We start from the raw sequence: 25,708 nt of genomic DNA, 5'->3' as shown, positions 1-25,708 counted from the left end.
GTCTAAAATCTCGAGTTTTTCGACTGTGTATTTAGTGGCTAAAAGAGAAGTATTTTGGACGTGACAAACTTAAGTTCAAGCTCAAAGTAAATACAAGTTCAAAGCACCGTAGCATACATACGACCATCTTGTGGCGTGAGTTAATGTAAGGTATCGGATAGAAAAAGACATAAACCGAACCTGAGTTCATCCCTTCCGAGTCTTGGAATTTCTTTTTCTGAAACGTCGATTGTAGTTCTTTCTCTAGGAATCCACTTAAAGATCAAGTTGCTACAAAGACTTCATCAAGGGATAGGGGAAAAGGACAGAAAGAAACAAGAAGAAAGTATCAAAACATTGATTAGGTCACTCCAATGCTTCTATGATCACTTCACATTGCTCCGGAAATGGAAGACCAATCGAAAGGGAAATAGCAAATACTCGAAGCAACATAGGCAGAATGCTTCTTCTCTACCATTACGTAGTTGATTGTGGTAACGACTAGCAGAACTCTAGTTTCACATGGTCGCCGAGGAGCCATGTCCGTTCATCATCCCACTCCACGATCCAAGGCCATCGGAGCAACCCATTGCTTCACGTCCAGCATCGGCACAACACTGATCTTGCCACTCCATCGATAGAATCCTATCGCTGGGCTTGACATCCACCGCATTTGCCTCCTCGCGCCCTTCCAAGGGGAGTGCCAGCTTCTGACATGTCTCCATGAAGGCCGCATGGTTCCCATCGATGGAGAAGCCACAAGCGTTCGAGCCATGGAAGCCGGCTGAGGTGAATCCATGGCTTGCTTCTCCGAGGCCTGCTATGCCTCCGCCCAAGGGAAGATGGCTCCTAGGAAACATGGCTCCGAACTTTGTATCCATGAGATCGAGACCATCCATAGTGTTGTCGAGCATCAGGTTGTACTTGCACTCCGTGAAATCGATGTTCCGGGGAGTATAGGTCAGTGACTCGAGATGCGACAGTTGCACCAAGGGAAAGGATTGGTGGAGAGCCTGCAGGGTTGCGTCCTGGAACTGCGAGGCCGTCGGATGAAACAGGTCGGCTGTCTTCTTAGCATTCGGGCGCTTGTTCTTCCGGCAGCCGCCGCCGACAGGCACATTCCGAAGCGTTCCACCTTTAGTCCAATACCTCCTGCATGTCTTGCAGAAGTACCTCGGCTGAGACAGGCTGTAGTTGTTATAGTAGCAGAACTTGGTGTGAGTCGAGTCACACCGGGGGCACTTGAGGGCCTGATCATGTTGCGGCCGCAGCCTTTTGTCCATGACCGGCGGCCTTGAGCATGAGATCAGTTCGCTGGACGGGGAGGAGGAATTCGTCCCGCTGTCCTCTTGAACCATGCCCTGCTGCATAAATTGCGACAAGGATCATCATCAAATGTAAGATTCCAATCACCACTCGACATACTTCGAAAAGATCAACTGAAAAGAGAGCAAATCTTAATGCACATAGTCAAGAACTACAAGCATCATATGATTCAGCATCAAGAACTACGGTCCTCTTGATGTACACATGCAGAATAAAAAAAATGAGAGGCGAGTCGATTTTCTGCTACGGAACATGAAGGCATCGAGCATTCATTTATGCGACCAACGTATGTGGATTGCCAAACATCATGGCCACAGAAATTTCGAAGCGATGACTTGCCTTTAGCCAGTCGGAAGAGGCGTCCATGCAAATCTGCATCGGAGGAGTTGACATTTTGCAGATAAGAACAAAGCAGAAAATGAGATTTAACTAGTATCCAAATTAAACAATATGTTGCAAAGGACCGACTACTGATGCGGGGGTGCGAAGAGGAGGGAAGGATAGCTGGTGAGCGTCGGTGGGGCATGAAAGGTCGTGAGGATGTGAATATGAAGGGAGAAAAAGATGGGCGAGCGGCCACTGCGGCTCTCCTCCTTGTGGGAGTGGGGACACGTCTTGTCGGAAGCAAAGACCGACGACCCTGTGATACAGCTAGCTTAGCGGCCACAAAAGAACCGGCCGTCTGCCTTTCGTGTTTAGTTTGCAGAGAAAAGAAGGACGTACGCGGACACCAACATTAATCCCATGGAAGTCAAGCATCTTCTACGCACGATATTCCATGTCTGTATACTGTATCATCGTCGTATGTGATTTTTCTTCTTCTCGTATTCGCCTTGCGGACACCAAACTGCAGTAAAGCAGCTGCAGTTTCATCACGAAACAACGTGGGTCGTATTCTTCTTCCACCGACTCCTTCAACTCTCCATCGCGTGGATGCAACCAAACTGATCGTAGTGTTCTTTTCCTGGCTGCTGCGCAAGCCTAGCCTGCAAAGACAGAGCCACAGATAAATCTCGATAATGTGTGTAATGGAGACGACATCCGATCCAAATTAGATTCAAAAAGTTATGAGTTCTTGTTTTGGCTTTATAGGCTCGTCGAATTTGGATTTGAATCGTCCCATCGATAAAAATCTTATCTCTTCTGCGATTGCTCGGACACCGGCAGCCGGAGCCGTACAGTGAAATAATCCAAACACGTGTCAGGAGCTGCAATGTCGTTGGGCGATGGGAATATTTAGGTCCTCGGGAAAGCAGCAACAGCAGACCGCAAGCTCACTCCACGGCACGCTGTGGTCCGAAGAGGTGACATGGGTGGAGACCACCGCTTCCCTTTCCCCTTTCTGGCTCTCCACCCCTCAAGCAAGGGATCGATTCCACGGGACCCTCACGTGACTGCAGCGTGTCGCTCGTCGTGACGGCGAGACGTACGCTCGCGAGGAGCCGAACGCGCTGCTGCTTGCTGCGAACGACCGTCTGATCATCTGTTCGATCGACGAGACCGCGCGCGAGCACGGGATAGATGGCTGAGATCGTGATCTCCTCCTCTTGGCGAGTGGTGATTCGCCGTCACCGTGCACTGCCTGCAATGGCGGAGTGTGCAGCGCTGGCCGACACCGCCCGCGTTCATGGCATGCGTGACCGACCGAGTCGATTCCGTTGCCTTTCCAGTTGCTGCCTTCTGAAAGAAATGGTGAACACGTTCAAATCACGTGTAAAGACGCGTACGTTGGGCCGGGCCTTCTTCAATTGGGCTGACAGCCTGACTTGTTGTTACCATAGACACGTCACATGGAGTCAGATGCTAACTGGGCCTGATTGCAGGCGTATACCGGCGGCTCGGTCCATTACTATATATTGCCCGGGCACAGCTAGGGCATCCCCACGCTCCGCCGCACTTGGATTCTTTCCAGCCCCAGACGCCGAGGGAGAGGTGAGAGAGGAAGGACGTTGTGACATCCAACACGATGGGGTGAGTTTCCGTGAGAGGTTGACTCGTGTTACTTTGTTGTTTTCAGTTGCCTCGTCCTTTTGTAATGCCACATTTGAACTCCTCCTTGCGGTGTATGCACTGGTGCTATACTTCTTATGTTCTTTGGATATCTTGGATTGGGTTTTGGATCTGGTTCTAATGGACGATGGAGTCATCTTTGGCGGTTTACGTTGGAACTTTCAAGTTCAATATTGGTAGTTTTACTGCTTTAGGTGGTTAAATGCTTTATCTTTTCAAGGTAATTGGAGAAGAAAACGAATGGGTTTTGATTGCTTGGGACATTCGATCCATGTGATGTTAACATAGGTTATGAGCGATGACTGTTGATTTTAATAAATATGTTGCATTTAATGTCAATATTTCTCTGAGTGAGTAATCAAAAGGCACTCTTCATTTGTGCTTTTTTTTATTTCTTTGTTTATTTTTGAACTGTGGATTTGTAATTCTTCAGTCTTACATCGTTCATCATACTTTTTTTTTAATGTGTAAATTCATCACTATAGTTTAGCTCTTACATCATGTAACTGATGCCGTAAATTGATCACTATAGTTTAGCTCTTGCATCATATATCTGATGCTATTTCTGTGAGGTCTGTCGTAACGAGTGAAACAGGTTTTTTACACTATTCTGATTAATCTTTGATGCGAACCGTTTGATTATAGTAGAAGTTGAAGTTGAAGATAATGTAATATTAGGTTGCCTTGCTAGTTCATGTGGAAGGAAATGCTGGACATCAGGATGAGTCATTTGCATGTAATAATCCAAGTATGCTACATAGACGTTCTGGATCAGGAAAACATTCCTTGAACATTTGTGCCTAGTTGTTGGAGTCCCGAATTTGTTTGAATAAGTGTATGATGGTGATATAATTTTTTTCTTCTCTGAACTTACTAGGCCGTATCTGTCTCATGTTCATGCTGCAAGTTGCAATATGTAAAACAAAACAACGCTAATGTTTGGCTTCCTTTGTTTTTATTGGCTTCAGCCTTGACCTAATTTTAACATGATTGGCACTGATCCTCTTTAACATGAAATGGAATTTAAGTTTATGATCCATGTGATTTGATTGTCTTAGAACAAAGGCTTCAGTGGTAGGGGTGTCAGATTTGTTAATTCAGTCTCATATTGTGGCAAGGAGGAAGTTTATACGTCTGTGACATAACCAACAAAATTATTTAGTAGTAACTTTAAGATCATGTATGAGAATGGATCTTGATTATGAAATGTACCATGTGCAGAAAGAAAAACAGTGATCAGTGCTTCTAAGTGTTGTGGCAAACTCACTGATTTTTGGTACCTGGCCATTGGATTTCATTTCAGATGATAAGGAGTAGAAACCATGAAACTATTCTGCCTCTAAGATAAAGACAGATGTTTGTTGAAAATGAAAGCTTTTTCATTAACTTTTTAGCTCTGTTCCAGGAAGACTCGTGGTATGGGAGCTGGGCGCAAGCTCAAAACTCACAGGAGAAGGCAGAGATGGGCAGACAAAGCATACAAGAAAAGTCATCTTGGCAATGAATGGAAGAAGCCCTTCGCTGGTTCTTCGCATGCCAAGGGTATTGTCCTTGAGAAGATGTAAGCTATATGAACATAACTTGTACTCTTTTCTCCTCTTTCTTTCAGTTTTGGTTGCTTATACTGGCAGGGCTGACATTGGATTGCCTGTTGCAGAGGTATCGAAGCTAAGCAGCCCAACTCTGCCATCCGGAAGTGTGCGAGAGTTCAGCTGATAAAGAACGGGAAGAAAATTGCTGCCTTTGTACCAAATGATGGTTGCTTAAATTTCATCGAGGAAAATGTAAGTGTCATTTGTTGAATTTTCTAGAAATTCTCTATCATTGAGCTCTCCTGGAAAATGATCTTAATTTGCTTGTCAGCAAGAAAATTAGTGAAAGGGATATTACCTTGTTGGTCTTCCATAGACCTGGTGTGGGAACAATCTGGTGCCATCATCGCATCGCCGAGTGTGTACATGCTGATGGTGCTGATCTTGCTTCAAGATTAAAAAGAAAAGAAAAAAATAATTGTAACCATCTTATCGGTATCAGTTTTCCATAACTTCTGCTAATCGAAGGGAGTTGCTTTGCTTTTGCAGGATGAAGTCTTGATTGCTGGATTTGGACGTAAGGGCCATGCGGTGGGTGATATCCCTGGGGTGAGGTTTAAGGTTGTGAAGGTCTCAGGTGTGTCCCTGTTGGCATTATTCAAGGAAAAGAAGGAGAAGCCTCGGTCTTGATGCTTTATGGCATTATTCCGAACGAACCAGTTAGTCATTTGTTTTAAATGTCTTTTTTCATGGTTTCCGGTGAACTGTCTTTGAAGATGTTTTATGGTGTCTGTTTGTCAGCATTGCTACCTGCTCGACCACCATGGATGCTTTATTTTGTAGTTTATGCCAGTGTTGTCATTTCCTCACCGATCTAGAGCTTTAAGTAATCGATTGGGTTCAATCGATTCCTTGCGCTGGAATGGTTTTAGAACATGTTTTTGCAGGTACTTGCTGATGGAACTATTTGGCTTGAAAGCATGACAGTGGAAGACCCAAAGATGGTCACCGAGGTATGATCGACACTGGGCTCTATTTTTTTTCTTATTTCACAGATTTACTATTCTTCTTCAAAAAAATAGATTCTAGAATCATATCATATAGCACCATACCCTCGCATGGTTTTTTTCTTTTTTTTGGAGTTGTTTGACATATGTGCGATAAACATTAACATACCATAAATTCTCACGGCATGACACATTTTGAAGAGAATTTGATAGTTTAAAAACTGAATAGATTGATCCATCTAGAAGACAAAAGAACTGTTGATTAATGCTTAGCTTTTGGGCTCTTCATGGCTTAAACAATTGTTGTATTAAATCTCCTTCGTAAGGTAGCCATTTTAGGACATTGAGATCTAAAACTGCTAATACAGCCAAGTATAAGAAACAGATGAATCCATTTGAAACCGAGGAAGGACAGACAAGAGAGTTAAAGATTGGTTCTTGAATAGAAAGTGAGAGGAAAAATAGAAAGATGAAGAGATGGAAAGAGAGGGGGGAAAGAAAGAGTGTATGACAGCCCATTTCAATTGTTCGAGAACAATATAAAAGCCATTTTTAAGCAACCATAGACTTCGATTGTTCACTCGCTCCCTGTAACTGTGAGCAAAGGACTTCCATCCATCCATGGGCTGGGAAGCACCACCTCTCCACATCCTTCTGTTCCCTCTCATGTCCCCCGGCCACACACTTCCCATGGTCGATTTGGCCAAGCTCCTGGCCGCGCGTGGCGTCAGAACCACCATACTCACTACCCCAGCCAATGCGCCGTCCCTGGAAGCTGCCATCGAACTGGCCCAACGCTCCTATCAATGCCCCATTGAACTCCATGTCATCCCCTTCCCCTCGACCGCCGTCGGCCTACCCGAGGGTTGCGAGAACGCCTCCTCCGTCCCGTATTACCAACATCCCACCTTCATGACCGGCGTCACCATGCTCCAAGAACCCTTCCGCCGCGTCCTCACGGAACTTCTCCCTGACGCCGCCATAACCGACTGGTTCCTCCCATGGACTTTTAACATCTCTGAGGAGCTCAACATTCCACGCCTGGTCTTCCATGGCATCAGTTTCTTCGCCCTTTGCGCCCACGCAAGCCTACTCTTCGAGCAGCTGCCCACCGACGAAGATACCATCACCATTCCCAACTTTCCTCGCCGTGTCGAGCTGCAACGGTCGCAGATGCCTGACGAGACACAGATGCATCCCGTTTTCACGGAAATTATACATCAGATTGCAGAGTGGGAGCCGAAGAGCTACGGGGTGGTGGTGAACAGCTTCTACGAGCTGGAGGCGGAGTTTGCGGACCACTTGAGGAACGTGCTGGGGCAGAAGGCATGGCACGTCGGCCCCGTGTCCCTGTGCAACGCGCGAGCGGAGCAGCAGTCGCGCAGAGGAAACAAACCCGCCATCGACGGAGAGGAGTGCCTCAAATGGCTGGGTGAGAAGGAGGCCGGATCCGTGCTGTACGTATGTTTCGGGAGCATGGGCACGTTCACGGAGGCCCAGTTCCGCGAGCTAGCTTTGGGCCTCGAGGCCTCCGGCCGCCCGTTCATTTGGGCGGTCAAGAAATGCCGCGACGAATGGTGGCCGGAGCGGTTCATGGCGAGGATGGAGGGAAGGTGCCTGATCCTGAGAGGCTGGGCGCCGCAGATCCTGATACTGAACCACGCGGCCGTAGGCGGCTTCGTGACGCACTGCGGTTGGAACTCGAGCCTGGAGGCCGTCACCGCCGGCGTGCCCATGGTCACCTGGCCGTTCTTCGCGGAGCAATTTTTCAACGAGAAATTGCTCGTTGAGGTGCTCAAGATCGGGGTGGCCATCGGAGCGAAGCAGCACACGGTGGTCCCAGAACAGAGACCCTTGATCACAGCAGCAGAGATAGAGAGGACGGTAAGGCGTCTGATGGATGACGGTGAGGAAGCAAACATGATGAGGTCGAGGGCGAGGGAGTTGTCGTTCATGGCAAAGAGCGCCGTCGACGAGGGTGGCTCGTCTTACATTGATACGCAAAACTTGATCCAAGAATTAACCAACAGACGGACGATGCCAAACTCGAAATCCCAGTAGGAGTCCGCAACGTTAGCTGTTATTGTGATTGCTAATCTTGGTGTTATAATATTATGCGTGCATGCACATGTTACACCTTTCTGTTACAGTCGAGGCCACGTTTGCGAAGGGATTTAGTCAAATAAAAAAGACATGGATCTCTGTGATGTGATCAGTGACATGTGTGTATATATATATATATATATATATCAGTAGTCCACGGTAGACGCAGAAGAGAGGCCCTTGCTCGTAGCAGCAGAGATACAGATGGTCATAAGCCAGTTGATGGATGGAGACGATGAGGAGGCGAAGAGAACGAGGGGGAAGAGTCAGAAAGCTCTCCCTAATGGCCAAGAGGGCTACCGAGGAGGGTGGCTCCTCCCACGGTGATGTGGAAAACGTGATCCAAAGGGCAAAAACTGGTGTGCTCTTCCATGATATTTCTGCCATCGGTGATGACACATGAAGCTCGCATGTCGACATGGTTTGACGCTTTTTCTTCTCGGAGAATATGATGGCGCTGACGTTTGTGTTGTCGGAATCCGAATCACATCGATTCAGTCAATTGCACTTCGGATGGAGCTCAATCTACACGATCAAATAGCAAAGCCATGTTGGTCCGACCCCGTACGATGGTTGTGGGCTTAGCATGAGCACATTGCAATATAGGAGTCCCCTCGTTGGGTATTTAAAGCGAAGATGAGATAGAAGGGCCCTTCTTCTGTGCCGTCTCCAAACCCTCCCCTCGTAGTTCTCTTTCCTCCGATCCATGGCTTCCCTCGACACCGACATCAATATGGTCCCTGCCGGGGAAGGGTCCGGCGGCGCCGTTGGGCCGTCTGCGGCGCCGTCCTCCTCCACCTCGAAGAAGCCAAAGAGGTTCGAGATCAAGAAGTGGAACGCCGTTGCCCTCTGGGCCTGGGGTATGTGCCCGATCCACAAACGCTTAGCAGTCCGTGTGGATTCTCTCGTTCTGGGTTTCGGCTTTTGCCCCAATTTTCTTGGATTTCTTCGTTTGGTTGACCGATTGATGGAATCGCTGCAGACATCGTGGTAGATAACTGTGCTATTTGCAGGAACCACATCATGGACCTCTGTGAGTCGCCTTTACCCTATCACCGTTTCTTGATTTTCCTTGTCTTGTGTGCTGATTCTTGTTTGTATTTAGGGTTAGGGTTCTTGAACTTGTTATTTGCTCCGGGTTTTGACGGTCATGTTCTTGAATCCTTTGCAGGCATCGAGTGCCAGGCTAATCAGGCGAGTGCCACCAGTGAAGAGTGCACGGTGGCTTGGGGTATGTACTATCTTTGGTTTCTTTTTGGATGATCGTATGATATAGTTTCCCTTTTATGAAAAGTTGGTAACCAACAAGTTACAGACATCTTTCCCGTACGTTTGATCTTGTAATTTTCTGTTCTGTTGTCGAAATGATTATTCACTGTTTTGGTTGCATGTACTAGTTTTTGCACCTTAGTTCAGGCAATAGTTCATCCTACAAACTGACCAGCACAATTTCTGGCTGCTTTTACAGCATGTTAATTTCAACTTATTTTGGCACACTCATAGGTGCCGAAGTTGGCAACTTCTGCAAGGTTTTTTTATTCTTTGATCTGTCTGTCGTGTTGCTAATTCATAAGCAATGATCTTTGAGTTATTATAAATGTTAGTATCATGTAAGAGATTAATTGTCAAGTTACAAATCTGACTGGTGCTATCTAAGGGTAAGCTATCGTTGATTCATGGGATTCATTCATTGTGTGAAAAGGGAAGACTTACTCTGGAAGTAAAGCATTTTGCTTCTGTTGATACTCTATGCTGAAGATTGATTGAGGCAGGCTAGTCTTGTGATTGTGTTTAAATTAATGTTCTAATTAGTTGTTATGGTATGAGGAACCTCAGGTATTGTGTATCAAACATGTCTTATGTGGCTGCTTATGAGGTTCAATTAAAATATAAAAAATCATCATCCGTAAAGTCTAAGAACCTATTCAAGGTCGAAGTCATATGAAATGAGTAAAAATCCTAAAGTGATGAATCTCATATTATCACAGATCATATGTCATGAAACCAAATAATAGAATATATGAAGCAGTAGTAAAGAGCGGGTAATGTGAACATATACAAATGTGTTTTCATGCTTATTTCAGTGCGCAAGATTTTACATATCCATTCACACCACATACTGAGGCTGCATAAACATATGTAAGATTTTACATATCCATTCACACCACATACTGACTCTGTAGTTTCACTTAAGTTGATTTCATATTTTTGTTTGGTGAACCCAATTCTTTTATTGGTTTTATTTAGGTTTTTATGTCATTATTTTTTGGGGCAGAAACATGATACTTTTACCAAACTTGAAAAGTCTTTCATGGGCATCTCATTTTTCCTTTACTAGGCTGTAATTTTCCTCCTCCACTGAACTTCAATTTTATTGTGCCATGTAGATCTCTATCCTTGTGCCTATCTCAACCCATGTTATGATCACCTCATGATGAACTCTAATATACTCAAGAGCAGGGTTTCTAATTTCGAATGATATCACCCGTACGGGACGGTACGTACCGGTCCACCAGCAGATAGGTAGGCGGATCGCCCGTTATCGAGCGGGTACCATTGATTGGGGCTGTTTTCACCCTGTTACCACCCGAAATAGGTCGGTGACGGTCAATTTCGATCGTTGCCGTCGACCATAGCCGCCCGCTACCGGACGGTTTTGGCCGAGGGAGAAGGAAGAAGAGGGAGAAGAAATGGGAGAACCTAGAGATCCGACGTCGCTTTCCCTCGACGATCCCGATCCGTCGTCGGCCTCCCTCGCCAGACTCCGCAGATGAGATGTCCCCTCCTCGTCCGAGGCGACGAGACCTTGGCGTCGTCGGTGACTTCTCCTAATCTGCGCGGGGAGAAAAATCCTCGGCGTTGTTGGTGACTTCTAATTTGCGCGGGGAGAAGAAGCCTTGGCGTGTGGAGAACAAACCTCGGCGGCGTCGTCGAGGCTTCGAGGTTTTCTTCTCTCCACGCGGGGAGAAGAAACGACACGAAGTCACCTCGACGACGTCGCCCCTTTTTTTATTTTTTAACATATATATATATATATATATATATATATATATATATATATATATATATATATATATATCGACGTACCACTCAGTATACTCGTACCGTACCGAACTAAACTCGATACTCTGATACAGTACGAAATTACAAACCTTGCTCAATAGGAAGAGTAAAATGTTAAGTCAACCTAGGCTAAACCTTTGCTAGTTGTTTAGTCTCTTGGACAGATTAAAGAGATTGTAGACATAACTTATATGAAGTTGGAAGACGTTGTTTTATTTTTTGTTTGTTGAGGAGGTTCCCTTTGACACATTTTCCTGCTCATGTCTGTTTCTTTTCCATATTTATTTTTTAGCATTAAATTTATGAAGCATGATGCAATATTTTCAAGGCATCTTTTTGCAACCAATCAGTTCTGCAATTTTATGGTTAATTGCTTGCTTCTCTATTCACTTGGTTACATGGTTTTTCTCACAACTATGGCCATCTTTTTGGAAGCAAATAGAGTGGCATGGTAGGGTAAGCCCACAATTGTTATTTGATATAGCAACCATGACCAAGCAAAAAGAACATACTCATGCAAAAGATAACCAAACGAATTACGAATTTGGTTTAATTATGATATGTATTAATGAGTGAAAGTGTAAGAGGGTTAGGATATTATGAATTGCGAGAATACTAGAATTTGGAAAGGAACACCCGATACGAAGATGAATAGGGAGAATGCAAGGCCTAATTACCCAAAAAATTCATTGTTATTGTCAATATGGTACAATTTGATTTATTTTAGGTTAACAACTCAAATACTACTAATGTTGTACAATATAAGGATCCTATTATATCATCTGGAACTGCTAAATATAATATCTTATCATATTTTGATTTCAACAGAATATAAGGCCCAAATTAATGATAAGATAGTCTATTTTTATACAAACTCAATGTCTAATTGATAAAAGAGGAGTTGAAATCTAATCTAGAATTAATTAAACAAAAAGAAAAAGATAAGTTCATTTGGATTGGGATGTATTAATTTGTTATCTGATCTTTTGAAGCAAAAAACACAAAAACATATATTGAGATTCAATTTCTTCAATCTCGGGTATAGAATCAACAGTGTATGTGGCCATTTTGATACATCAGCTTTAATGACAAATGGATTTAGGAAGTTTCTGGTGTATTTAGATGCTGGATCAGTAGTTCAGTGGTGATTTTTGCAACTGAGGAAAGATGCTGTTCTTCTCTTTGATTTTGCTCGTTACTTGTGAATTCATTAGTTGTTGTAAAACCAATATCATGTTCTTTTGGCTCTTTGATCACCTACATCTTTTAGTGTTTAAATGATATGTTATTTGAGCGCAATCATACTAGGCCTAACATCCGCAATAAACTTTCTTTTTATGAGGATTAGCAAGTGAAGAAGTAGAAATTTCTTTTAATCTCTTGCAATGGGTGTCATTGTCTTTGCTTGGCATCCAGTTTTTATATTTTGGATTTTTAATTTCTTTCTGAATTGATGCAGATTTCTTCACATTTGCTTTCTATTTTCTATAATTTTCTTCATATGCCCTTTAATACCTAAATGTCTTGTAAAGCTACTTTAGACATTCTGACTTTTGATCTGTATGTTGAATTTCATTTTACTGCTTCTGTTGAAGAGAGTGTTCCTTCCAATTGTAGTATCCCTGCTGTTGCTTGCGATTTTCTCTCTTTTGTTTCTCGTATCCTTTGGTATAGATCTACTAAGGAGCAACCCTGATGGTAGAACATAAGGTGCTGGCTTGGCACCAAATTGATTCAAGCACCAATAGAATGGTATGAATAAACAGAGTGAAGGTGAGGGGGGTTTAGAATTTTTATGGTAGGAAGACAGGAATCAGAATTTGCTTCCGTAAACGAAGCAATATCTATGCTTATTAAGCAATATTCTTTTACCAAATTTTCAAACTTGCTGTGGTACCAGATTGATGTAAGCTAGATAACTAGTACCAAGATGCAAACACAGTGGTGACGGAGCAAACTTGTATTTATTTTTGTGCCTTTAACCTGGTGTTTTCTTTCATCTAATATATCTAAATGTTTCCTTTCATTAATATATTTTTTTCTCCGAGCATTTGAATTGGTATATGTTCCTCATTCTAACCTGAATTTTGAATACCCTTACCCTGGTTAGAAAGAAGAGTGCCTAATTTCTTTTGAGGCTTATCCTCGGCACCTGAAAAGACTCCAGTTGATGTATCTGATCTTGTCCTCTACTCAAAATATTGAAGTCCTGCTATTTTTTTTATTGTCTGTGTTTGACGTTCTTCAGGTGTCTGTAATCATGCCTTCCATTTCCATTGTATCAGTCGATGGCTCAAGACTCGTCAAGTTTGTCCTTTGGGTAACCATTCTTTTGTTATACGGCCTCGGATTTTACTGCTGCATGTAGCATGTGCTGTCGCTGATAAACAAAAGCTATATTTATCTGCAGATAACAGTGAGTGGGAGTTCCAGAAGTATGGTCATTAGAACAGTTGTTCTCTGCTGAAGAACCTCCTGTTGAAGATGCTTCCTTGTTAGTTTGAATCCTGCTGTAGTAAGTATCCAGATTAAAACCTGTTATTTGCCTAGTGTTGCATTGATGTGGATTACTTATATTCGTTGGTTTAAGTTGTTCACCCTTATGATGGACTGGTATTGTTGCAAAATTTCTAGATTTGAATTGATTCTCTCGACATGGTGAGTACTGCTTTTCTGGTATGATAGAGGTTTAATATACACATACATATCTCACCGCCAAGTGAAGTTCTTTGCAGGAAATTGGATTGTTTAATTCTTGTTTTAATCATGTTGTTGGGATACATGGACTGCTTGAACGAATGACAACGAACATGCAATTTATACCAAAGATTTACATATGTACGAACTTGGACAGTGGCTGTCATTGTATCGGGGACCTAAACATGAGATTTCAGTGTTCTGCTCAGCTCCACCCCATCTGCCAACCTTGCAGCTGTTTCTAGTTTTAATGCAAATGATCAACATCAATGGTGGTTTGGTGGTTGCTAGTATGCGTTGACATGGGGATGGGGGGACTTCCTTGGAAATTGTTGAAGAGATGTATTATGCATTATCAAAAGGCATTTTTGTCTCGTATTGAGATCTTATGAGGAGTTCAAAAGAAAAATGCATTATAATTTGGAAGGGTAGACCGTGGGCTCATCTCTTGATCTAAATAAAATTAATGTTTCCGACTCCACGAGTCCAAGCGGGTCGGCCAGCCAGGCGATGAGTGCAGGATGACGGTGGCGGTGGCACCGGAGATGTGTACGAGTCGATGGTTTATGGTTCGTGCATAGTCACGCATCATTTTGAGAGTCCACAAAAACTAAAGAGAAAAAGAAAATCATTCCATGGATCGATTCCGGATACCGTTTTGAATATAGAACTCGAGATCCTGAAGGGTTTTGAGGACAAAAGAAAATACTTGTGGCTCTCTTTGTCGTCAGGATGATAGGCGGTGAACGTACGAAAGGTATTCGTACTCGCTGTGATATGGGTCGAGTGGGCCGGCTTTTGAAAATTAAGGTATAGTTGACTGGGCCCAGCTTGGTTTTGACTCAATGGTGCGTGCGAAGAAGACCTTCCTGTTCGTGATGACGGTGGGTGGGGGTGGTGATTGATATTAGATCACTGTACTAGTTAGCATGATCTGGTCATGATTGTCGTCGGATGAGGCGCCGCCGCCGTCACTCAAAACTCATTCAAGCTCAGCGCCGCCACTTATTAGGAGAAGGACTTGCCCTTTGTCGGCAACTACGGGGGATGATGGGTGCATCTATCTACACAGTTCCGAGCGAGACCGACGTCGGCGTCAAATTCGACCATCATGGAATGAAGCCAGACCCGAGTAGGCGATGGAAGGTAACGCCGCCGGTTGAGGAAGAGACGGCGGCGAGGGTGTCGGCGGCGCTGCCGCATGCATGCAGGAGCACGCGGCCGCCACAGATGGGATGAGCCGATGCTTTGAGATTCGTGAATTTTCAAATAATCTCATATGCTCGTCCAGATCTGGTCACCGTGGGTTATGTTAAGAGCGAGATCATGAAGCGTTTGAGGGCCCGAAAAATCTTTTTGGGGCTATTTTGACGCTAAACTGACGGACGGTAAGTACACGGGGGCGGTCCTTGTATCAACTCGAATAGTGCGACCCAGTGAAGCGTTCTTCCATGGTTCACGGGCTCAAGCACACGGGCCCATTGTAGTTACCCTCTGTCCGCCGACTCTACTGGGGTGGCGCGCGGGAAGACTACGGCGGTGCTTCGAGAGTCGCGAATTCTCATAAATAATCTCAGATGCTCGTCCAGATCCGGTCACCGTAGGTTAAGTTAAGAACGACATCATGAAGCGTTTGAAGGCCCAAAAAAAATATTTTGGGCTATTTTGACGCCAAACTGATATACGGTAAGCACACAGGGAGGTACTCGTATCAGATCGGAACAGAGTGGCCACTGAAACGTTCATGGGCGCATCTTAGTTACTTATCCTCTGTCCTTCGACTCAATTGTGGCGGCGAGCAGGAAGATGGCGGCGGCGGTGGAGATGGCAGCATCATGAGACAAGGCCAGTGTGGTCATGAAAGAGCACGGGGCGGTCGGGAGCCCGTAGTAGTCAATGCAACATAATGCGGCGGGGGAAAAAGAGGATGGCGACGAGGGTGGTCGATCGTAAGTTAGCACGGTGGGGGAGGAAGAGATCGGCGACGGGGGTGGGGGCAGCGCTGTCGGCGGGCGTGAGGAGCGGGCGGATGTACCGGACATGGGGTAGAGGTGATTCATTGCCGAATAAACACGTGTCAATTTTCGTTACGTCATCCAGTAACTGCAGGTAGGAATAAGAAGCGTTGTCGAAGGGTTTCAGACCCCAAAAACAATTTTTTTGGGTTGTTTTGCCGTCGGACTATTTGACGGTAAGCTCACGAGCCGTACTCGTACCCACAGGACATGGATCGGGCCGCGTCAGTTTCTTTAAATAGCGAAATCCCATATCTTTGTCCTGCTCGGTTAGGCCCACCCACGGGAATTGGGATTTAATATCCGGCTCGTCCTCGTCCCTGTGCGTCGATCGCGAACTTTCCCGTTCCTTTCTCTCCGACATCATCCAGTATTGGAGGTGGGAACTGCTGTTTCAACAATCTGCGAAATAGGCACTGATCCATTTTCCCTGTCCGATCGATATGGTGCGGACGTCCGCTAAACCGAAACCAAAATCCGACTTGCAGACCCCCAAGACCGAGCAGAGATCGAGACTTAAGTCCGGCGTAATTTGACAATCAGAGAGCTCATGCCAACACGACCGATTAACCCGACGATGTACCAGTGCCCAGACAGAGCGCTCTCCTTCATCAAAAGAAAATCGGGGAGACCCTTCTTCTTCTTCTTCTTCTCATGTGAGTTCTCGACGGCGGAATCGATTCGCAAGGCATTAGGTTTGAAAGGGGCTTGGAGCCGAGATCTTCTTGGCACCTCCTTTCTCGTCGGAAACAAACGACGAAGAGGGTTGAAGGTGTGGGGATTTGGAGGGCTTGAGCGGTCACAAGGAGAGGAGAAAGAAGTTGGACGGGCGAGGGCGGCAGAGGAGGCGCGATCGGATTGAGGGCTTCGAGATCCCATCTTTCTTTCCCTCTGGGAGAAATGGAATGCGGTTTTAAGCTGTCACGACGGTTATATTTTGAGACTAACCCAAATGGAAGTTTATGATGGGCTGTCCATGGATCGGAAACGGGTTGGGCTAATAGCCCATGAATAGCAACCACACGGACGGCGATCCTTCGTCTGCAGAGAGAAGCTCCGCATGGACGGTTCAACACAACCCACGCGAATCGCCTTGACGTTCTAGAAACCATCGGATGTGCGTGAGAACAAACGGAAACGCTCGCTGCTTCCGCTTGCGGTCAGCGTCGCCCTCCATTTGCTAAAATCCTTCGATTTCACCTTCCAACCAAATCATCCTCCGTTGATTATTGTGCGATCGAAAGGAGAACCGTCCAGATTCGATTTGATCGACGTATTGTACAATCCTTGGGTGTAGCCGAACACATCGGACGACCATAAGGAGACGACCATAGGCTCGGTCTGATGGTGATCTGAGCCACCGCTCGCTCTTTATAAACGCCGCGAAATCCCAATCGACGAAGCTAACAACACAGCGAAAGAAGAACGATGACGACGGAACGCCCCGGCAAGCCATCACTCGCTGACTCCCTCGGCTTTGGAAGCCGCGGTTCCGCCGCCGAGGAGGACGTCCCGCCCGGCGACGGCTCCATCCCAGCTGTCCACCATGATCCTGCTCGCCAGATCGAGATACTGGAGGCTGCGGACAAGGACGCCGCCGCCGCAGACGACGACGACGACGACTCCAGCGAGGACTTCGAGTTCGCGTTCGTGGTGAAAGACCCCGAGGCCTTCCCCTCGGTCACCGCCGACGAGATCTTTTCCGGCGGTCGGATCATCCCCGCCTACCCCGTCTTCAACCTCGCCTCCTCCGACGCGGGGGAGACGGTAGCGGCAGCAGACGCGACGGATGTGGCCGAACAGATTCCCCTCCGACAGCTCCTGATCGAGGAGAGGGTGGCACGGCCAGCGTCCTCGTCGTCGCAGCCGGAGGATGCCGGAGAGGACTGCGTGTTAGCGCCGGACCGGTGCAAGAAGAGCGCCTCCACTGGGTCATCTCTGCGTTGGCGGCTCAGGGACCTGATGGTCGGCCGGAGCCACAGCGACGGGAAGGAGAAGTTCGTGTTCCTCGAGACGGCGTCCGGTCCTAAGGCGACGGCAGGGAAGGGGGCGAAGAAAGCGGGGCGGGTGACGGAGACGGATGTGGTCACCGCCCCCAGGGGCTACTACGGAAAGGGGTCAGGCGAGAAGGCGGTGAAGGGACCGCGGCGGTCGTTCTTACCGTACCGGCAAGAGCTGTTCGGGCTGTTCGCTCCAGTGAACGGCCTCCGCCGGTCACATCACCCCTTCTAATCAAAATATTTTCGGCTCCAATAATTCCTCATTTTGTCCGTAATTATTCTGTCGTAACAATTTAAGGTGGTGGGTTGTTCTCTCTGTAAATTTTTTGTATGATTATATATATTTTTTTCACTCAAATATATTCTCCTCGTGGAAGTGTAATGAGTTGGATTGGTTTGGAATCAGAAGATTCTGCAATTAGCGCAAGCATGATGATTGAGGCTTATAGTATTAATCGCCGGACGGAATGAAGAGCGATGGTGTTGCCGAATGAATCGTTCGATGGAAACACAAGCACATGGGAAGCCCGGCAAAGGATTCGGTCTTAGTTTGGCGTCTATGATGATGGGAAGACTGGGTCTTGGTCTGGAGTCGACATTCACATGCCCTCTCCTTCCAGGAAGCAGCTAAAAAGTAGCAATGTGTTTTCCTTCCTTCACATTAATTCTCCTCGTTTCTTGTGGAATCGTGTGACTCACTATATCGAACCGCATTGCCGACTCGGAGGGAGCGAGCTTTCCTTCCCTTGTCCGCGAGTGCTCTTTGGGTGAGCGTCCCATCGGTGATTAATCAAGTCCCGAATGGATGGGCGTGACTGCGACACCACCCCAACCAACAAGTTTTTTTAATGATATATATACATATATATATATATATATATATATATGTATATGTATAAATGATATTGGTCTTTGTCTTTGTTTTCGCTGGCCGGATACAGCAGCAACCGAGTGCGTGTGGGTGGAAAACAACAAAGCCAAAGCTATTTACTTTTGCAAGGTCTTCAGGAGAACCTGTCCAAGTCAAACACCTTCCAAGAAGCTTCCAGTTGAAGATGAATCAGCTGATGGTGTTGGACGATGTCACTATCATCTTATTCAACGTGAAGACTTTGAGGGTATCCAGAACAATTGAGCCAAGTCAAGCAATGCGCATGGCTAAATCCAACAAATAATTGGGAAATGGTTTTGTCAGTATGGTGACTTATCTCCCAGCTGAATGAATCGTTCGACGCAGCTGTGGCGGTGGCTTATCTCCCATGTTAATGAATGCCTCGCCTGTGGATAAGGCCATCATTCTGTGGATGGGTTTAGAATGAATAAAGAATGATGGTTAGCATAGGTTAGATGCCAAGGAAAAGGGTTCATCGACATGAAGAAGAAAAGTAATATGTATATATAAAACGCTCGAGGAGCGTTTGAATACTTGACTTATAAAAATAAAATCCAGATGTACTTCTATTATTATTAATTAAAAAAAAAATATTGAAAGAAAGTTCCATTTTAATGCTTGTATTAGATGAATACAATATTAGCTTGTACTAGGTTTTTTTTTTTTTCTCAAACGAAAAAGAAAATTACAACGCTAGTTACTATCAAACCACTGGCCTATACATTAGGATGACTCGTTTTATGGTCATTGTCTTGTTGCTCAGATCGTACTACATGTAGCAGCTTATTTTCATAAAACCACCATTAAATAACAAAGCTTCTCATTTTAATCAGACGAGCGTATTGTTTTAAATAATTTACAGAAAAACAACCAGTTTGCTTATCAGAAACCCTAGTACAAATGAACAATTTCCGTAACAAAAAAGATTGTGGCATAATCAAAGAAAAGTTCATCGCCGAGTCAAACGTGTGCAATACAAACAAATGATCATCTACTTTTTTGGGTGAAAAAGAGAGACTTCTCATAGATCATTTTATGATAAATACTATGCATCAGCGGTAACGGAACAGCAATTTATTTATTTATTTTTTACAATTTTATCATACTATCTCTGAGTGTTGATATATCCCCCAAGAGTCGTTCTAAAACTGAAATGATATGAGCTTAGACCAGCTTAGCACAGTGCAATGGATGAGGAACGAGGATTTTAACTAATCATCACCAATATTTTATTTTCCCTCATATGTTCTATCTTTTTTTTCCGAGATTTGACATTTCAGTTGATCTCAATGCCCGCTGACTTTTCTTCTTGTATTTCAATCTGACTGGTACTTAAAGCCATGCTACCTGAGTTCTCTGCCTCGGCAACGGAATCAGTTCTCATTTCCCTTTCTTTTCCATCATCAGAGCTTGCAACCGACTGTTCATCCCCAGATTGCTGCTTCTGAACAGGTGGTTTTGGGCGTCGAATGGCATCTGCAGCTTCTGGCAAAACAACAGCTGGTGGCTGCGGTGGTACCCATCCCCGCTGCTGGGGCCTTTCATCGAACTGCTTCCTCTCCTCCCCTTCAGTTTCTATTTCAGTTATTTTTGTGCTCTTCTTTGACCACTGAGGCTCTGGAGTATCATAATGATTTCCTGTCATCCCAGAAGAGGGACCATAGCTCTCTACTGTTTTTGAACCCAACCTTTCATCGCTGGTATGAGACTGCTGAGAATAGCTGGGTCTTTGCTGAGAGTGCTGAGCAGCTTGCCATGGCTGTTAAGCGCAGGACATCAATAAACATAAAGATCAAAAGGAGCAGCACAGGAAACCACATATAACACACATCCAATAAGAACGAACAATACTGATACGGTCAAAAGGTATGACATAGGAATTTACACAAGATCGTCAACCGTGGAGAACCATAAAAGCAACACCTAAGTTGGTAAAAAAATTATCATTCTAGAAGATTGACAGGTCAGTTTCTAGACAAAGTTTTGGTCTGCATTGGAAGAAATTATATTGGTTTCTTATCATTAATAAAATGGCCCAAACCAATGGATGATAACTTGTAACTAAACGCATTCCATGATGTTGTACTATAAAAGAAGATAAACCGTGGGAGGTTTCTCTGCTCATAATTCCCTAGCCATTCACTACAAAATAAGTATTTAAATTCAACAGCGTACAGAGATTGTTATAAATAATTAATTAATGGCAAAAATAAAAGTTATTTCACATGCAATATAATTTAAATTAAATGCAAATATCCACACGGAAAAGATGAAGCTGAGGTAATAAGACAAGACTAAAATCAAAAAGATATTATGTCAAAACAGGGCGGCAGCTTGGTTGGGTTTAAACCAATCCAATCATCAGACTGGGTTTTGTGAAACTAGGGTTGGGCAATCTCAACCCAACATTATCTCAAGATTGATTAGGATTGACCCACAACACAACCCAATTCAACCAAATTTAGACTGACAAACTCAAACCTAACCAATTTAGCAATATGTGATTATGCTATCTGTAACTTCAAGTTCTGTTTATTACCAAATTTATTTACCCTCATATTTTTTATCTGGTAAAACTCACAGCCTAACCCTCCACAACCAGACCCAACCTGTCATGGGTCAAAGATGACCTCCAACTCAGCAAAACCAGGCTAGGTTGGACCTCTTTGTCTGAAGTACCAGTATGTTCTGGTAGCAAAGAATTGTCAGTCAAGGTTTTACCATGGTAGTCTTACACACCTAAAGCGGAAACAACATTCATCATCATTAGAAAAATCCTTAAAATGACAAAATTATAATAAAAATAATCCATTTATCACTTATTGTGATAAAAAGTTTAAAAGGAAAAAATAAGAACTGGTTCATACTGTTATCACTTATCTATTTATTTTGGCTCACAGATATCTGCACCATATTACTAAAAGCTATGAGCTATCAATCTTATCCCAAGAGAATGCATAATAAATAGATCATAAATTGATAAAATCCCAGATAAATCTAAAGATCCTAACATAAATGGCAGTGAAAAGAAGTTTTTAAAAGTGAACCTCCTTGCAGTTACATTATCATCGCAATCATGATAAAGTCACATACCTCAGTGTATGAGTTGTGATTGGGTACATACAAAGAATCCATAAATGCAGGTGATGATTGAGACCTCACTGTCAAAAGGCACGAATGAGATAAAATGACATGACTAAGGAACAAATTCTTAAGGGAAAAGTCATAAATAATAACCTTCTCCAAAGTTTGTATTTGATGTGTCACCAAATTTAACATGTTGAGAAGTTCTCCATGCATTGTTAACTGAGCCTGAACAAAGGACAGACATGAGCAGCGTTGAGTCAGGCACTAGAACAGATCAAATCCAGTTCACTGTATTCATCATTATCTATTTTCTAAATTAGATGTATAACGAGTAGCAATAACAAATATTCGTTACCTTTCTATATGATGGTTGATTCATATATTACAATCTTCGCAAGAAAATAAACTTACCAGGTTCACGAATTTATCATGGCTGGCATACCTGTTGTTGATTTACAAGGTCATGCTAGACACATACTATCTTTTCAGCAAATGCGTGTTGCCTCTTATTTGCAATTAAGATTAGTATCTTAAAGCCATGATAAACAAATACACTTAAGTAACCACATGAAATTATCTATAGATGAACATACTAATGAAATATGACCAAAAATGACTCGGCAATTATTAGTTTGAGATAACAAAGTCATGCATGTCATGACCCACATTGAGGCCATTCAACATGGGCAAGATATCATCAAGAAAGATGAGATTGAGGGCGTCCATTTGATCAACTTACCATTCCCATTTGTAGAATGGATATTTTCTTGAATCAGCTTGTATTCATCCCTTCTGCTTTCCAATCTACGAATAGCATCACCCATGGATTTCATCTCCTTAACTTGAACATCTAGTGCGCCCATGAAAGCCTCAAAATACTTTCTCTCTGATGAAAAAAACCAATAAAAAAACAAAAACAAATTACAGATGGCAAGAAACCAACAATTATTATTATGTGAAAAAGAATATAAATCTACCTTCACTTTTTGTGCCTAGCAATTCTTGACTTGCTTTAGCAACAGTGGCAGCAGCTGTGGCAGCTGTTTTTGCAGCTTCTGCTGCTTCTTCAGCCAGTTTTGAGTCCAGCTTATCCTCCCCAGATTCACTCTCTTCTTCTACAACCTTCCTGATCCATGCTTTCAACCTAGGGACAACCATTTTCTGCAAAATAGATATGCAAGAAGAGAAACTGTATCAGGCTATATCCTAACGAAATCATGAATGTATAAAGTTAAGAACAAATAGGTTAACATTTTGCACAATCATCAAAGTCCGCAAGGTATGGAAAAGGACCAGAAGTACCTTGAAAAGAAGAGCAGTACCAACCCCTGAAGAAGCAAGAACCCCTGCTGCAAGAAGTGCATGAGACCAACGAAACTTTGGCAGCTGCTGGGTTGGAGCCACGGAAACTATGTTGGCAGGAGCAGCTGCTGGTTGAGGAGTTTGTACCAGATCTTGGTGCTGCACGGTGGTGGATGATTTCTGCTGCATAGCTGTTGCACTCATTGCACATCAAACACTGATTAGTAAGGTGGGAAGATATAGGAAGTAGCCTGATATTGACATATTATGGAGTTAAGAAAAATGGATTCTCTCCAATACACAAGGTAACAACAAGCGTTACGAGAAATGTAGAGATTGATTGCAAAGGCTGCCCGATTTCTTAATGGAAAGCCTAGAATATATTAGAAATACTAATACAATTTGATATGCCTTGTTAGTTAGTTAAACAAAGAAAGATATGTTATTCCCATAGATGTAGATAGAGTGGTTAGATCTTGGAAGATAGAACTTTGAAACTGTGTATGATATACTCTTCACTGCAAGTCAAATATTCAAGTAAGCATAATCGTAGCCCCACAACGGAAGAAACATGATCATTTTAGCAAGTCCAGAAGACAATGAATTATTGCTCCATCTTCAAAAAAAAAAAATCACAATTTCACATTAGATGGATTTAAGGCAGCAGTTTGATTTAACTTGTGTCCTCTAAATCCTATTCTGTATATTATCATCCATCCTAAAGCTTTAATTGTCAAATTGATGACCTTCTGCCTCTTAATAATCTTCTAGGAATAATTAATTCCATTACAACAACTATCTAGAGCAACAGATCGGATGTTGCTGTTATATAGATTTGAACTATAAGGTGCATTTAAAAAGAAAATCACCGTTGAAGTATCATGGGTACTAAGGTAAAATAAATCAACCAAATGAAGAATAGAAAGTTGGATAAATTCAGCTGTCCAAAAGTGGATAAAACAAAAGGCAATTGGGTTGGAAAACAAATATCAGACACAAAACAAAAGCTTGATAGGCAAGAATTTCGACAATCCATTGCCTGGGCAGAAAGAAACAGTTGATGTCAAAAGGCTGCTGCGAAGATATATTACCAGGACCTGTAGTGTAAGCTTCACCGGTTGCAGCATTTGAAGGTGGGTCCTGAAATACACACGAAGCATCCAACTTTTGCATTAGAACAACAAAAAGAAGAGCCAAAGTCATAAAAAAATGGCACAAGTGAAAGTGCAATGTCATTGTCAATTGATATACATATGCATATTTTAAATCTCTTACAGGCACACGACGAAAGGCTTCATCTATTTCCTCCTTGGTTAGGCCTTTCTTTTCAAGAAAAGAACGCCGGTGGACAACTGGCGAACTCCTAACTTTTGGGTGTGATAGAAACTTAACAGCATTTTGCACTTGGTCTTCCCTCAACAATGGCTTTCCCAAGAATTCATTGGCAGCATCCATCTTGGCATCACTCCCATCCCCACCAATTTGTTTTTCTGTCTCAGAACCTGCAAGTAGAATACACGCCAAACTCAGGAATCATGCTATCCACCAAGATATGCATCTTCCACATGCTGTGAAAGAAAATAGTTGTTGGACTGTGTAGATCACCAACAACCAAAAGGTGTGTAGCACACCAATGTTACAACAGCATAACAAGGAAGACCACCTAACGCATCATCATATGTTTTGATAGCAAAATGTGTCTATCATATAAAATGAATAATCATAAACACAGACACAAAGGACGTGACACGTATGTAACATACTACAATATAAATACTTAAATGCAATATCTGAGGGTTTTGTTTATCAGTTCATGGGAGTTTTGACTTCGAAACGAAGCCAATCTTTCCATTTCCCAATTTCCTTCATGCTGATCCAAAGAATGGGAAATTTGTCAAGAAATAGTCCCTGCTGCTGATATCTGACTTTTTTGCTGGTTAGACAGCCTATGCTGGTGAAAAGATACAACAGTATCAACAGCGAGAGGAATCCATAATGTCCCAACTGTTTGGTGTCGACCCATAAAAACCCAAAAACCTTCGATCTAAACCTACTATGCCAAAGTGTTCAGTCAATCAGAAAAACCTTCGACCTTTAATCCCGTATAACCGATAGTTTTCCCCTAGCCCTAACAAACTTAAACTCTTTCTCCTGAACTCGGAATCGGAATCGGCGAAAAGTTAGCAACGATACATCATCCAAAGGCCAAGTTCACGTCTCAAACTATCAATTAAACCATTTGAATCCCACAAAAAATAACTTCCGAAGAACCTAATCATAGAAGACGGTCCCCCAACCATCCAATCCAAGAGGTCGCAATTTCTTCTCCACTGATATAAGAGCCGCCAATCAAATCCAGCAACATAATCGCCAAAAATCCGTACTTAATCTGTCGGTGGCCGATTGATGTTCGCATCAACTGAGCAATATTCCGATCACCAATAAAATGGAAGTAAAAGAGAACGGGAGGAAATTTAAAAAGAAGGGAAGAATCGATGTCGGAAGCGCGAGTTACTACCCGGATTTGGAGAACCCTCGACGGAAGGGGGCGAAGGAGTTGGGGATTGGTTCGCCATGGCCGGTGTGGACGTCTGCTCGCGTCGGCGTTTGGCGTGGTCTTCAGCGACCACACGAGAAATAGACGACTAAAGGGAGGCGAAGGATAAGATATATTGATGTATACTTCAGACTGCCA

General features: G+C 43.7%; 6 protein-coding genes across 11 annotated transcripts; 4 read left to right on the top strand and 2 right to left on the bottom strand.

The window, feature by feature from the left end:
- Nucleotides 1–235: 235 nt before the first annotated feature.
- Nucleotides 236–2,994, bottom strand: LOC135586914 (dof zinc finger protein DOF5.6-like). Of its 4 annotated transcripts, none has more exons than XM_065087546.1 (3): nt 1,774–2,994; nt 1,645–1,677; nt 236–1,340 (listed from the first exon to the last, which is right to left on the bottom strand). In XM_065087546.1, the coding sequence occupies exons 2-3, from the start codon at nt 1,669–1,671 to the stop codon at nt 498–500; spliced, it is 870 nt and encodes a 289-aa protein (XP_064943618.1). In that variant the 5' UTR covers nt 1,672–1,677; nt 1,774–2,994; the 3' UTR covers nt 236–497. The 4 variants fall into 4 exon arrangements, with proteins under 4 accessions (XP_064943618.1, XP_064943617.1, XP_064943615.1 ...); XM_065087545.1 differs by having other exon boundaries at nt 236–1,343; nt 1,774–2,993; XM_065087543.1 differs by having other exon boundaries at nt 236–1,343; nt 1,645–2,993.
- A 138-nt stretch (nt 2,995–3,132) lies between these two features.
- LOC135595963 (small ribosomal subunit protein uS12) lies at nt 3,133–5,716 on the top strand. The gene is made up of 4 exons (XM_065087547.1): nt 3,133–3,276; nt 4,721–4,876; nt 4,973–5,099; nt 5,397–5,716. The coding sequence occupies exons 1-4, from the start codon at nt 3,272–3,274 to the stop codon at nt 5,535–5,537; spliced, it is 429 nt and encodes a 142-aa protein (XP_064943619.1). The 5' UTR covers nt 3,133–3,271; the 3' UTR covers nt 5,538–5,716.
- A 128-nt stretch (nt 5,717–5,844) lies between these two features.
- On the top strand, nt 5,845–8,069 carry LOC103969829 (probable UDP-glucosyl transferase 73B6). Its single transcript, XM_065087542.1, has one exon. It carries the CDS (start codon nt 6,476–6,478, stop codon nt 7,913–7,915), a length of 1,440 nt encoding a protein of 479 aa, XP_064943614.1. The 5' UTR covers nt 5,845–6,475; the 3' UTR covers nt 7,916–8,069.
- A 517-nt stretch (nt 8,070–8,586) lies between these two features.
- On the top strand, nt 8,587–13,674 carry LOC135595965 (RING-box protein 1a-like). 2 transcript variants are annotated; one of them, XM_065087548.1, is made up of 5 exons: nt 8,596–8,817; nt 8,940–8,990; nt 9,129–9,188; nt 13,269–13,340; nt 13,431–13,674. In XM_065087548.1, exons 1-5 carry the CDS (start codon nt 8,664–8,666, stop codon nt 13,466–13,468), a joined length of 375 nt encoding a protein of 124 aa, XP_064943620.1. In that variant the 5' UTR covers nt 8,596–8,663; the 3' UTR covers nt 13,469–13,674. The 2 variants fall into 2 exon arrangements, with proteins under 2 accessions (XP_064943621.1, XP_064943620.1); XM_065087549.1 differs by lacking the exon at nt 8,940–8,990 and having other exon boundaries at nt 8,587–8,817.
- A 3,408-nt stretch (nt 13,675–17,082) lies between these two features.
- On the top strand, nt 17,083–18,150 carry LOC103968769 (uncharacterized). The gene has a single exon (XM_009382077.3). The coding sequence runs from the start codon at nt 17,161–17,163 to the stop codon at nt 17,962–17,964; it is 804 nt and encodes a 267-aa protein (XP_009380352.2). The 5' UTR covers nt 17,083–17,160; the 3' UTR covers nt 17,965–18,150.
- Nucleotides 18,151–19,683: 1,533 nt separating this feature from the next.
- Nucleotides 19,684–25,708, bottom strand: LOC103968767 (peroxisomal membrane protein PEX14). 2 transcript variants are annotated; one of them, XM_009382076.3, is made up of 9 exons: nt 25,532–25,708; nt 24,289–24,515; nt 24,111–24,153; nt 23,014–23,204; nt 22,689–22,872; nt 22,451–22,597; nt 21,862–21,936; nt 21,718–21,785; nt 19,684–20,383 (listed from the first exon to the last, which is right to left on the bottom strand). In XM_009382076.3, the coding sequence occupies exons 1-9, from the start codon at nt 25,587–25,589 to the stop codon at nt 19,901–19,903; spliced, it is 1,476 nt and encodes a 491-aa protein (XP_009380351.2). In that variant the 5' UTR covers nt 25,590–25,708; the 3' UTR covers nt 19,684–19,900. The 2 variants fall into 2 exon arrangements, with proteins under 2 accessions (XP_009380351.2, XP_009380350.2); XM_009382075.3 differs by having other exon boundaries at nt 24,105–24,153; nt 25,532–25,707.

This window comes from Musa acuminata, chromosome BXJ1-10, assembly GCF_036884655.1.
Source record: "Musa acuminata AAA Group cultivar baxijiao chromosome BXJ1-10, Cavendish_Baxijiao_AAA, whole genome shotgun sequence".
NCBI lineage: Eukaryota > Viridiplantae > Streptophyta > Magnoliopsida > Zingiberales > Musaceae > Musa > Musa acuminata.
This window is presented reverse-complemented; position numbering and strand designations above follow the sequence as displayed.

Bases quoted from the DNA above. Each gene is read 5' to 3' on its own strand.
- LOC135595965 (XM_065087548.1), top strand. From the start codon at position 8,664: ATGGCTTCCCTCGACACCGACATCAATATGGTCCCTGCCGGGGAAGGG. The intron at 8,818-8,939 runs GTATGTGCCCGA...GAATCGCTGCAG, and splicing joins CGTTGCCCTCTGGGCCTGGG to ACATCGTGGTAGATAACTGT. The intron at 9,189-13,268 runs GTATGTACTATC...GACGTTCTTCAG, and splicing joins AGAGTGCACGGTGGCTTGGG to GTGTCTGTAATCATGCCTTC.
- LOC135595963 (XM_065087547.1), top strand. The intron at 4,877-4,972 runs GTAAGCTATATG...TGCCTGTTGCAG, and splicing joins GGTATTGTCCTTGAGAAGAT to AGGTATCGAAGCTAAGCAGC. The intron at 5,100-5,396 runs GTAAGTGTCATT...TTGCTTTTGCAG, and splicing joins TAAATTTCATCGAGGAAAAT to GATGAAGTCTTGATTGCTGG.
- LOC103969829 (XM_065087542.1), top strand. From the start codon at position 6,476: ATGGGCTGGGAAGCACCACCTCTCCACATCCTTCTGTTCCCTCTCATG.
- LOC135586914 (XM_065087543.1), bottom strand. From the start codon at position 1,698: ATGTCAACTCCTCCGATGCAGATTTGCATGGACGCCTCTTCCGACTGG. The intron at 1,344-1,644 runs GCAAGTCATCGC...CAATTTATGCAG, and splicing joins CCTCTTCCGACTGGCTAAAG to CAGGGCATGGTTCAAGAGGA.
- LOC103968767 (XM_009382075.3), bottom strand. From the start codon at position 25,589: ATGGCGAACCAATCCCCAACTCCTTCGCCCCCTTCCGTCGAGGGTTCT. The intron at 22,873-23,013 runs GTACTTCTGGTC...TCTATTTTGCAG, and splicing joins GTACTGCTCTTCTTTTCAAG to AAAATGGTTGTCCCTAGGTT. The intron at 21,786-21,861 runs GTTATTATTTAT...GCCTTTTGACAG, and splicing joins AAATACAAACTTTGGAGAAG to TGAGGTCTCAATCATCACCT.
- LOC103968769 (XM_009382077.3), top strand. From the start codon at position 17,161: ATGACGACGGAACGCCCCGGCAAGCCATCACTCGCTGACTCCCTCGGC.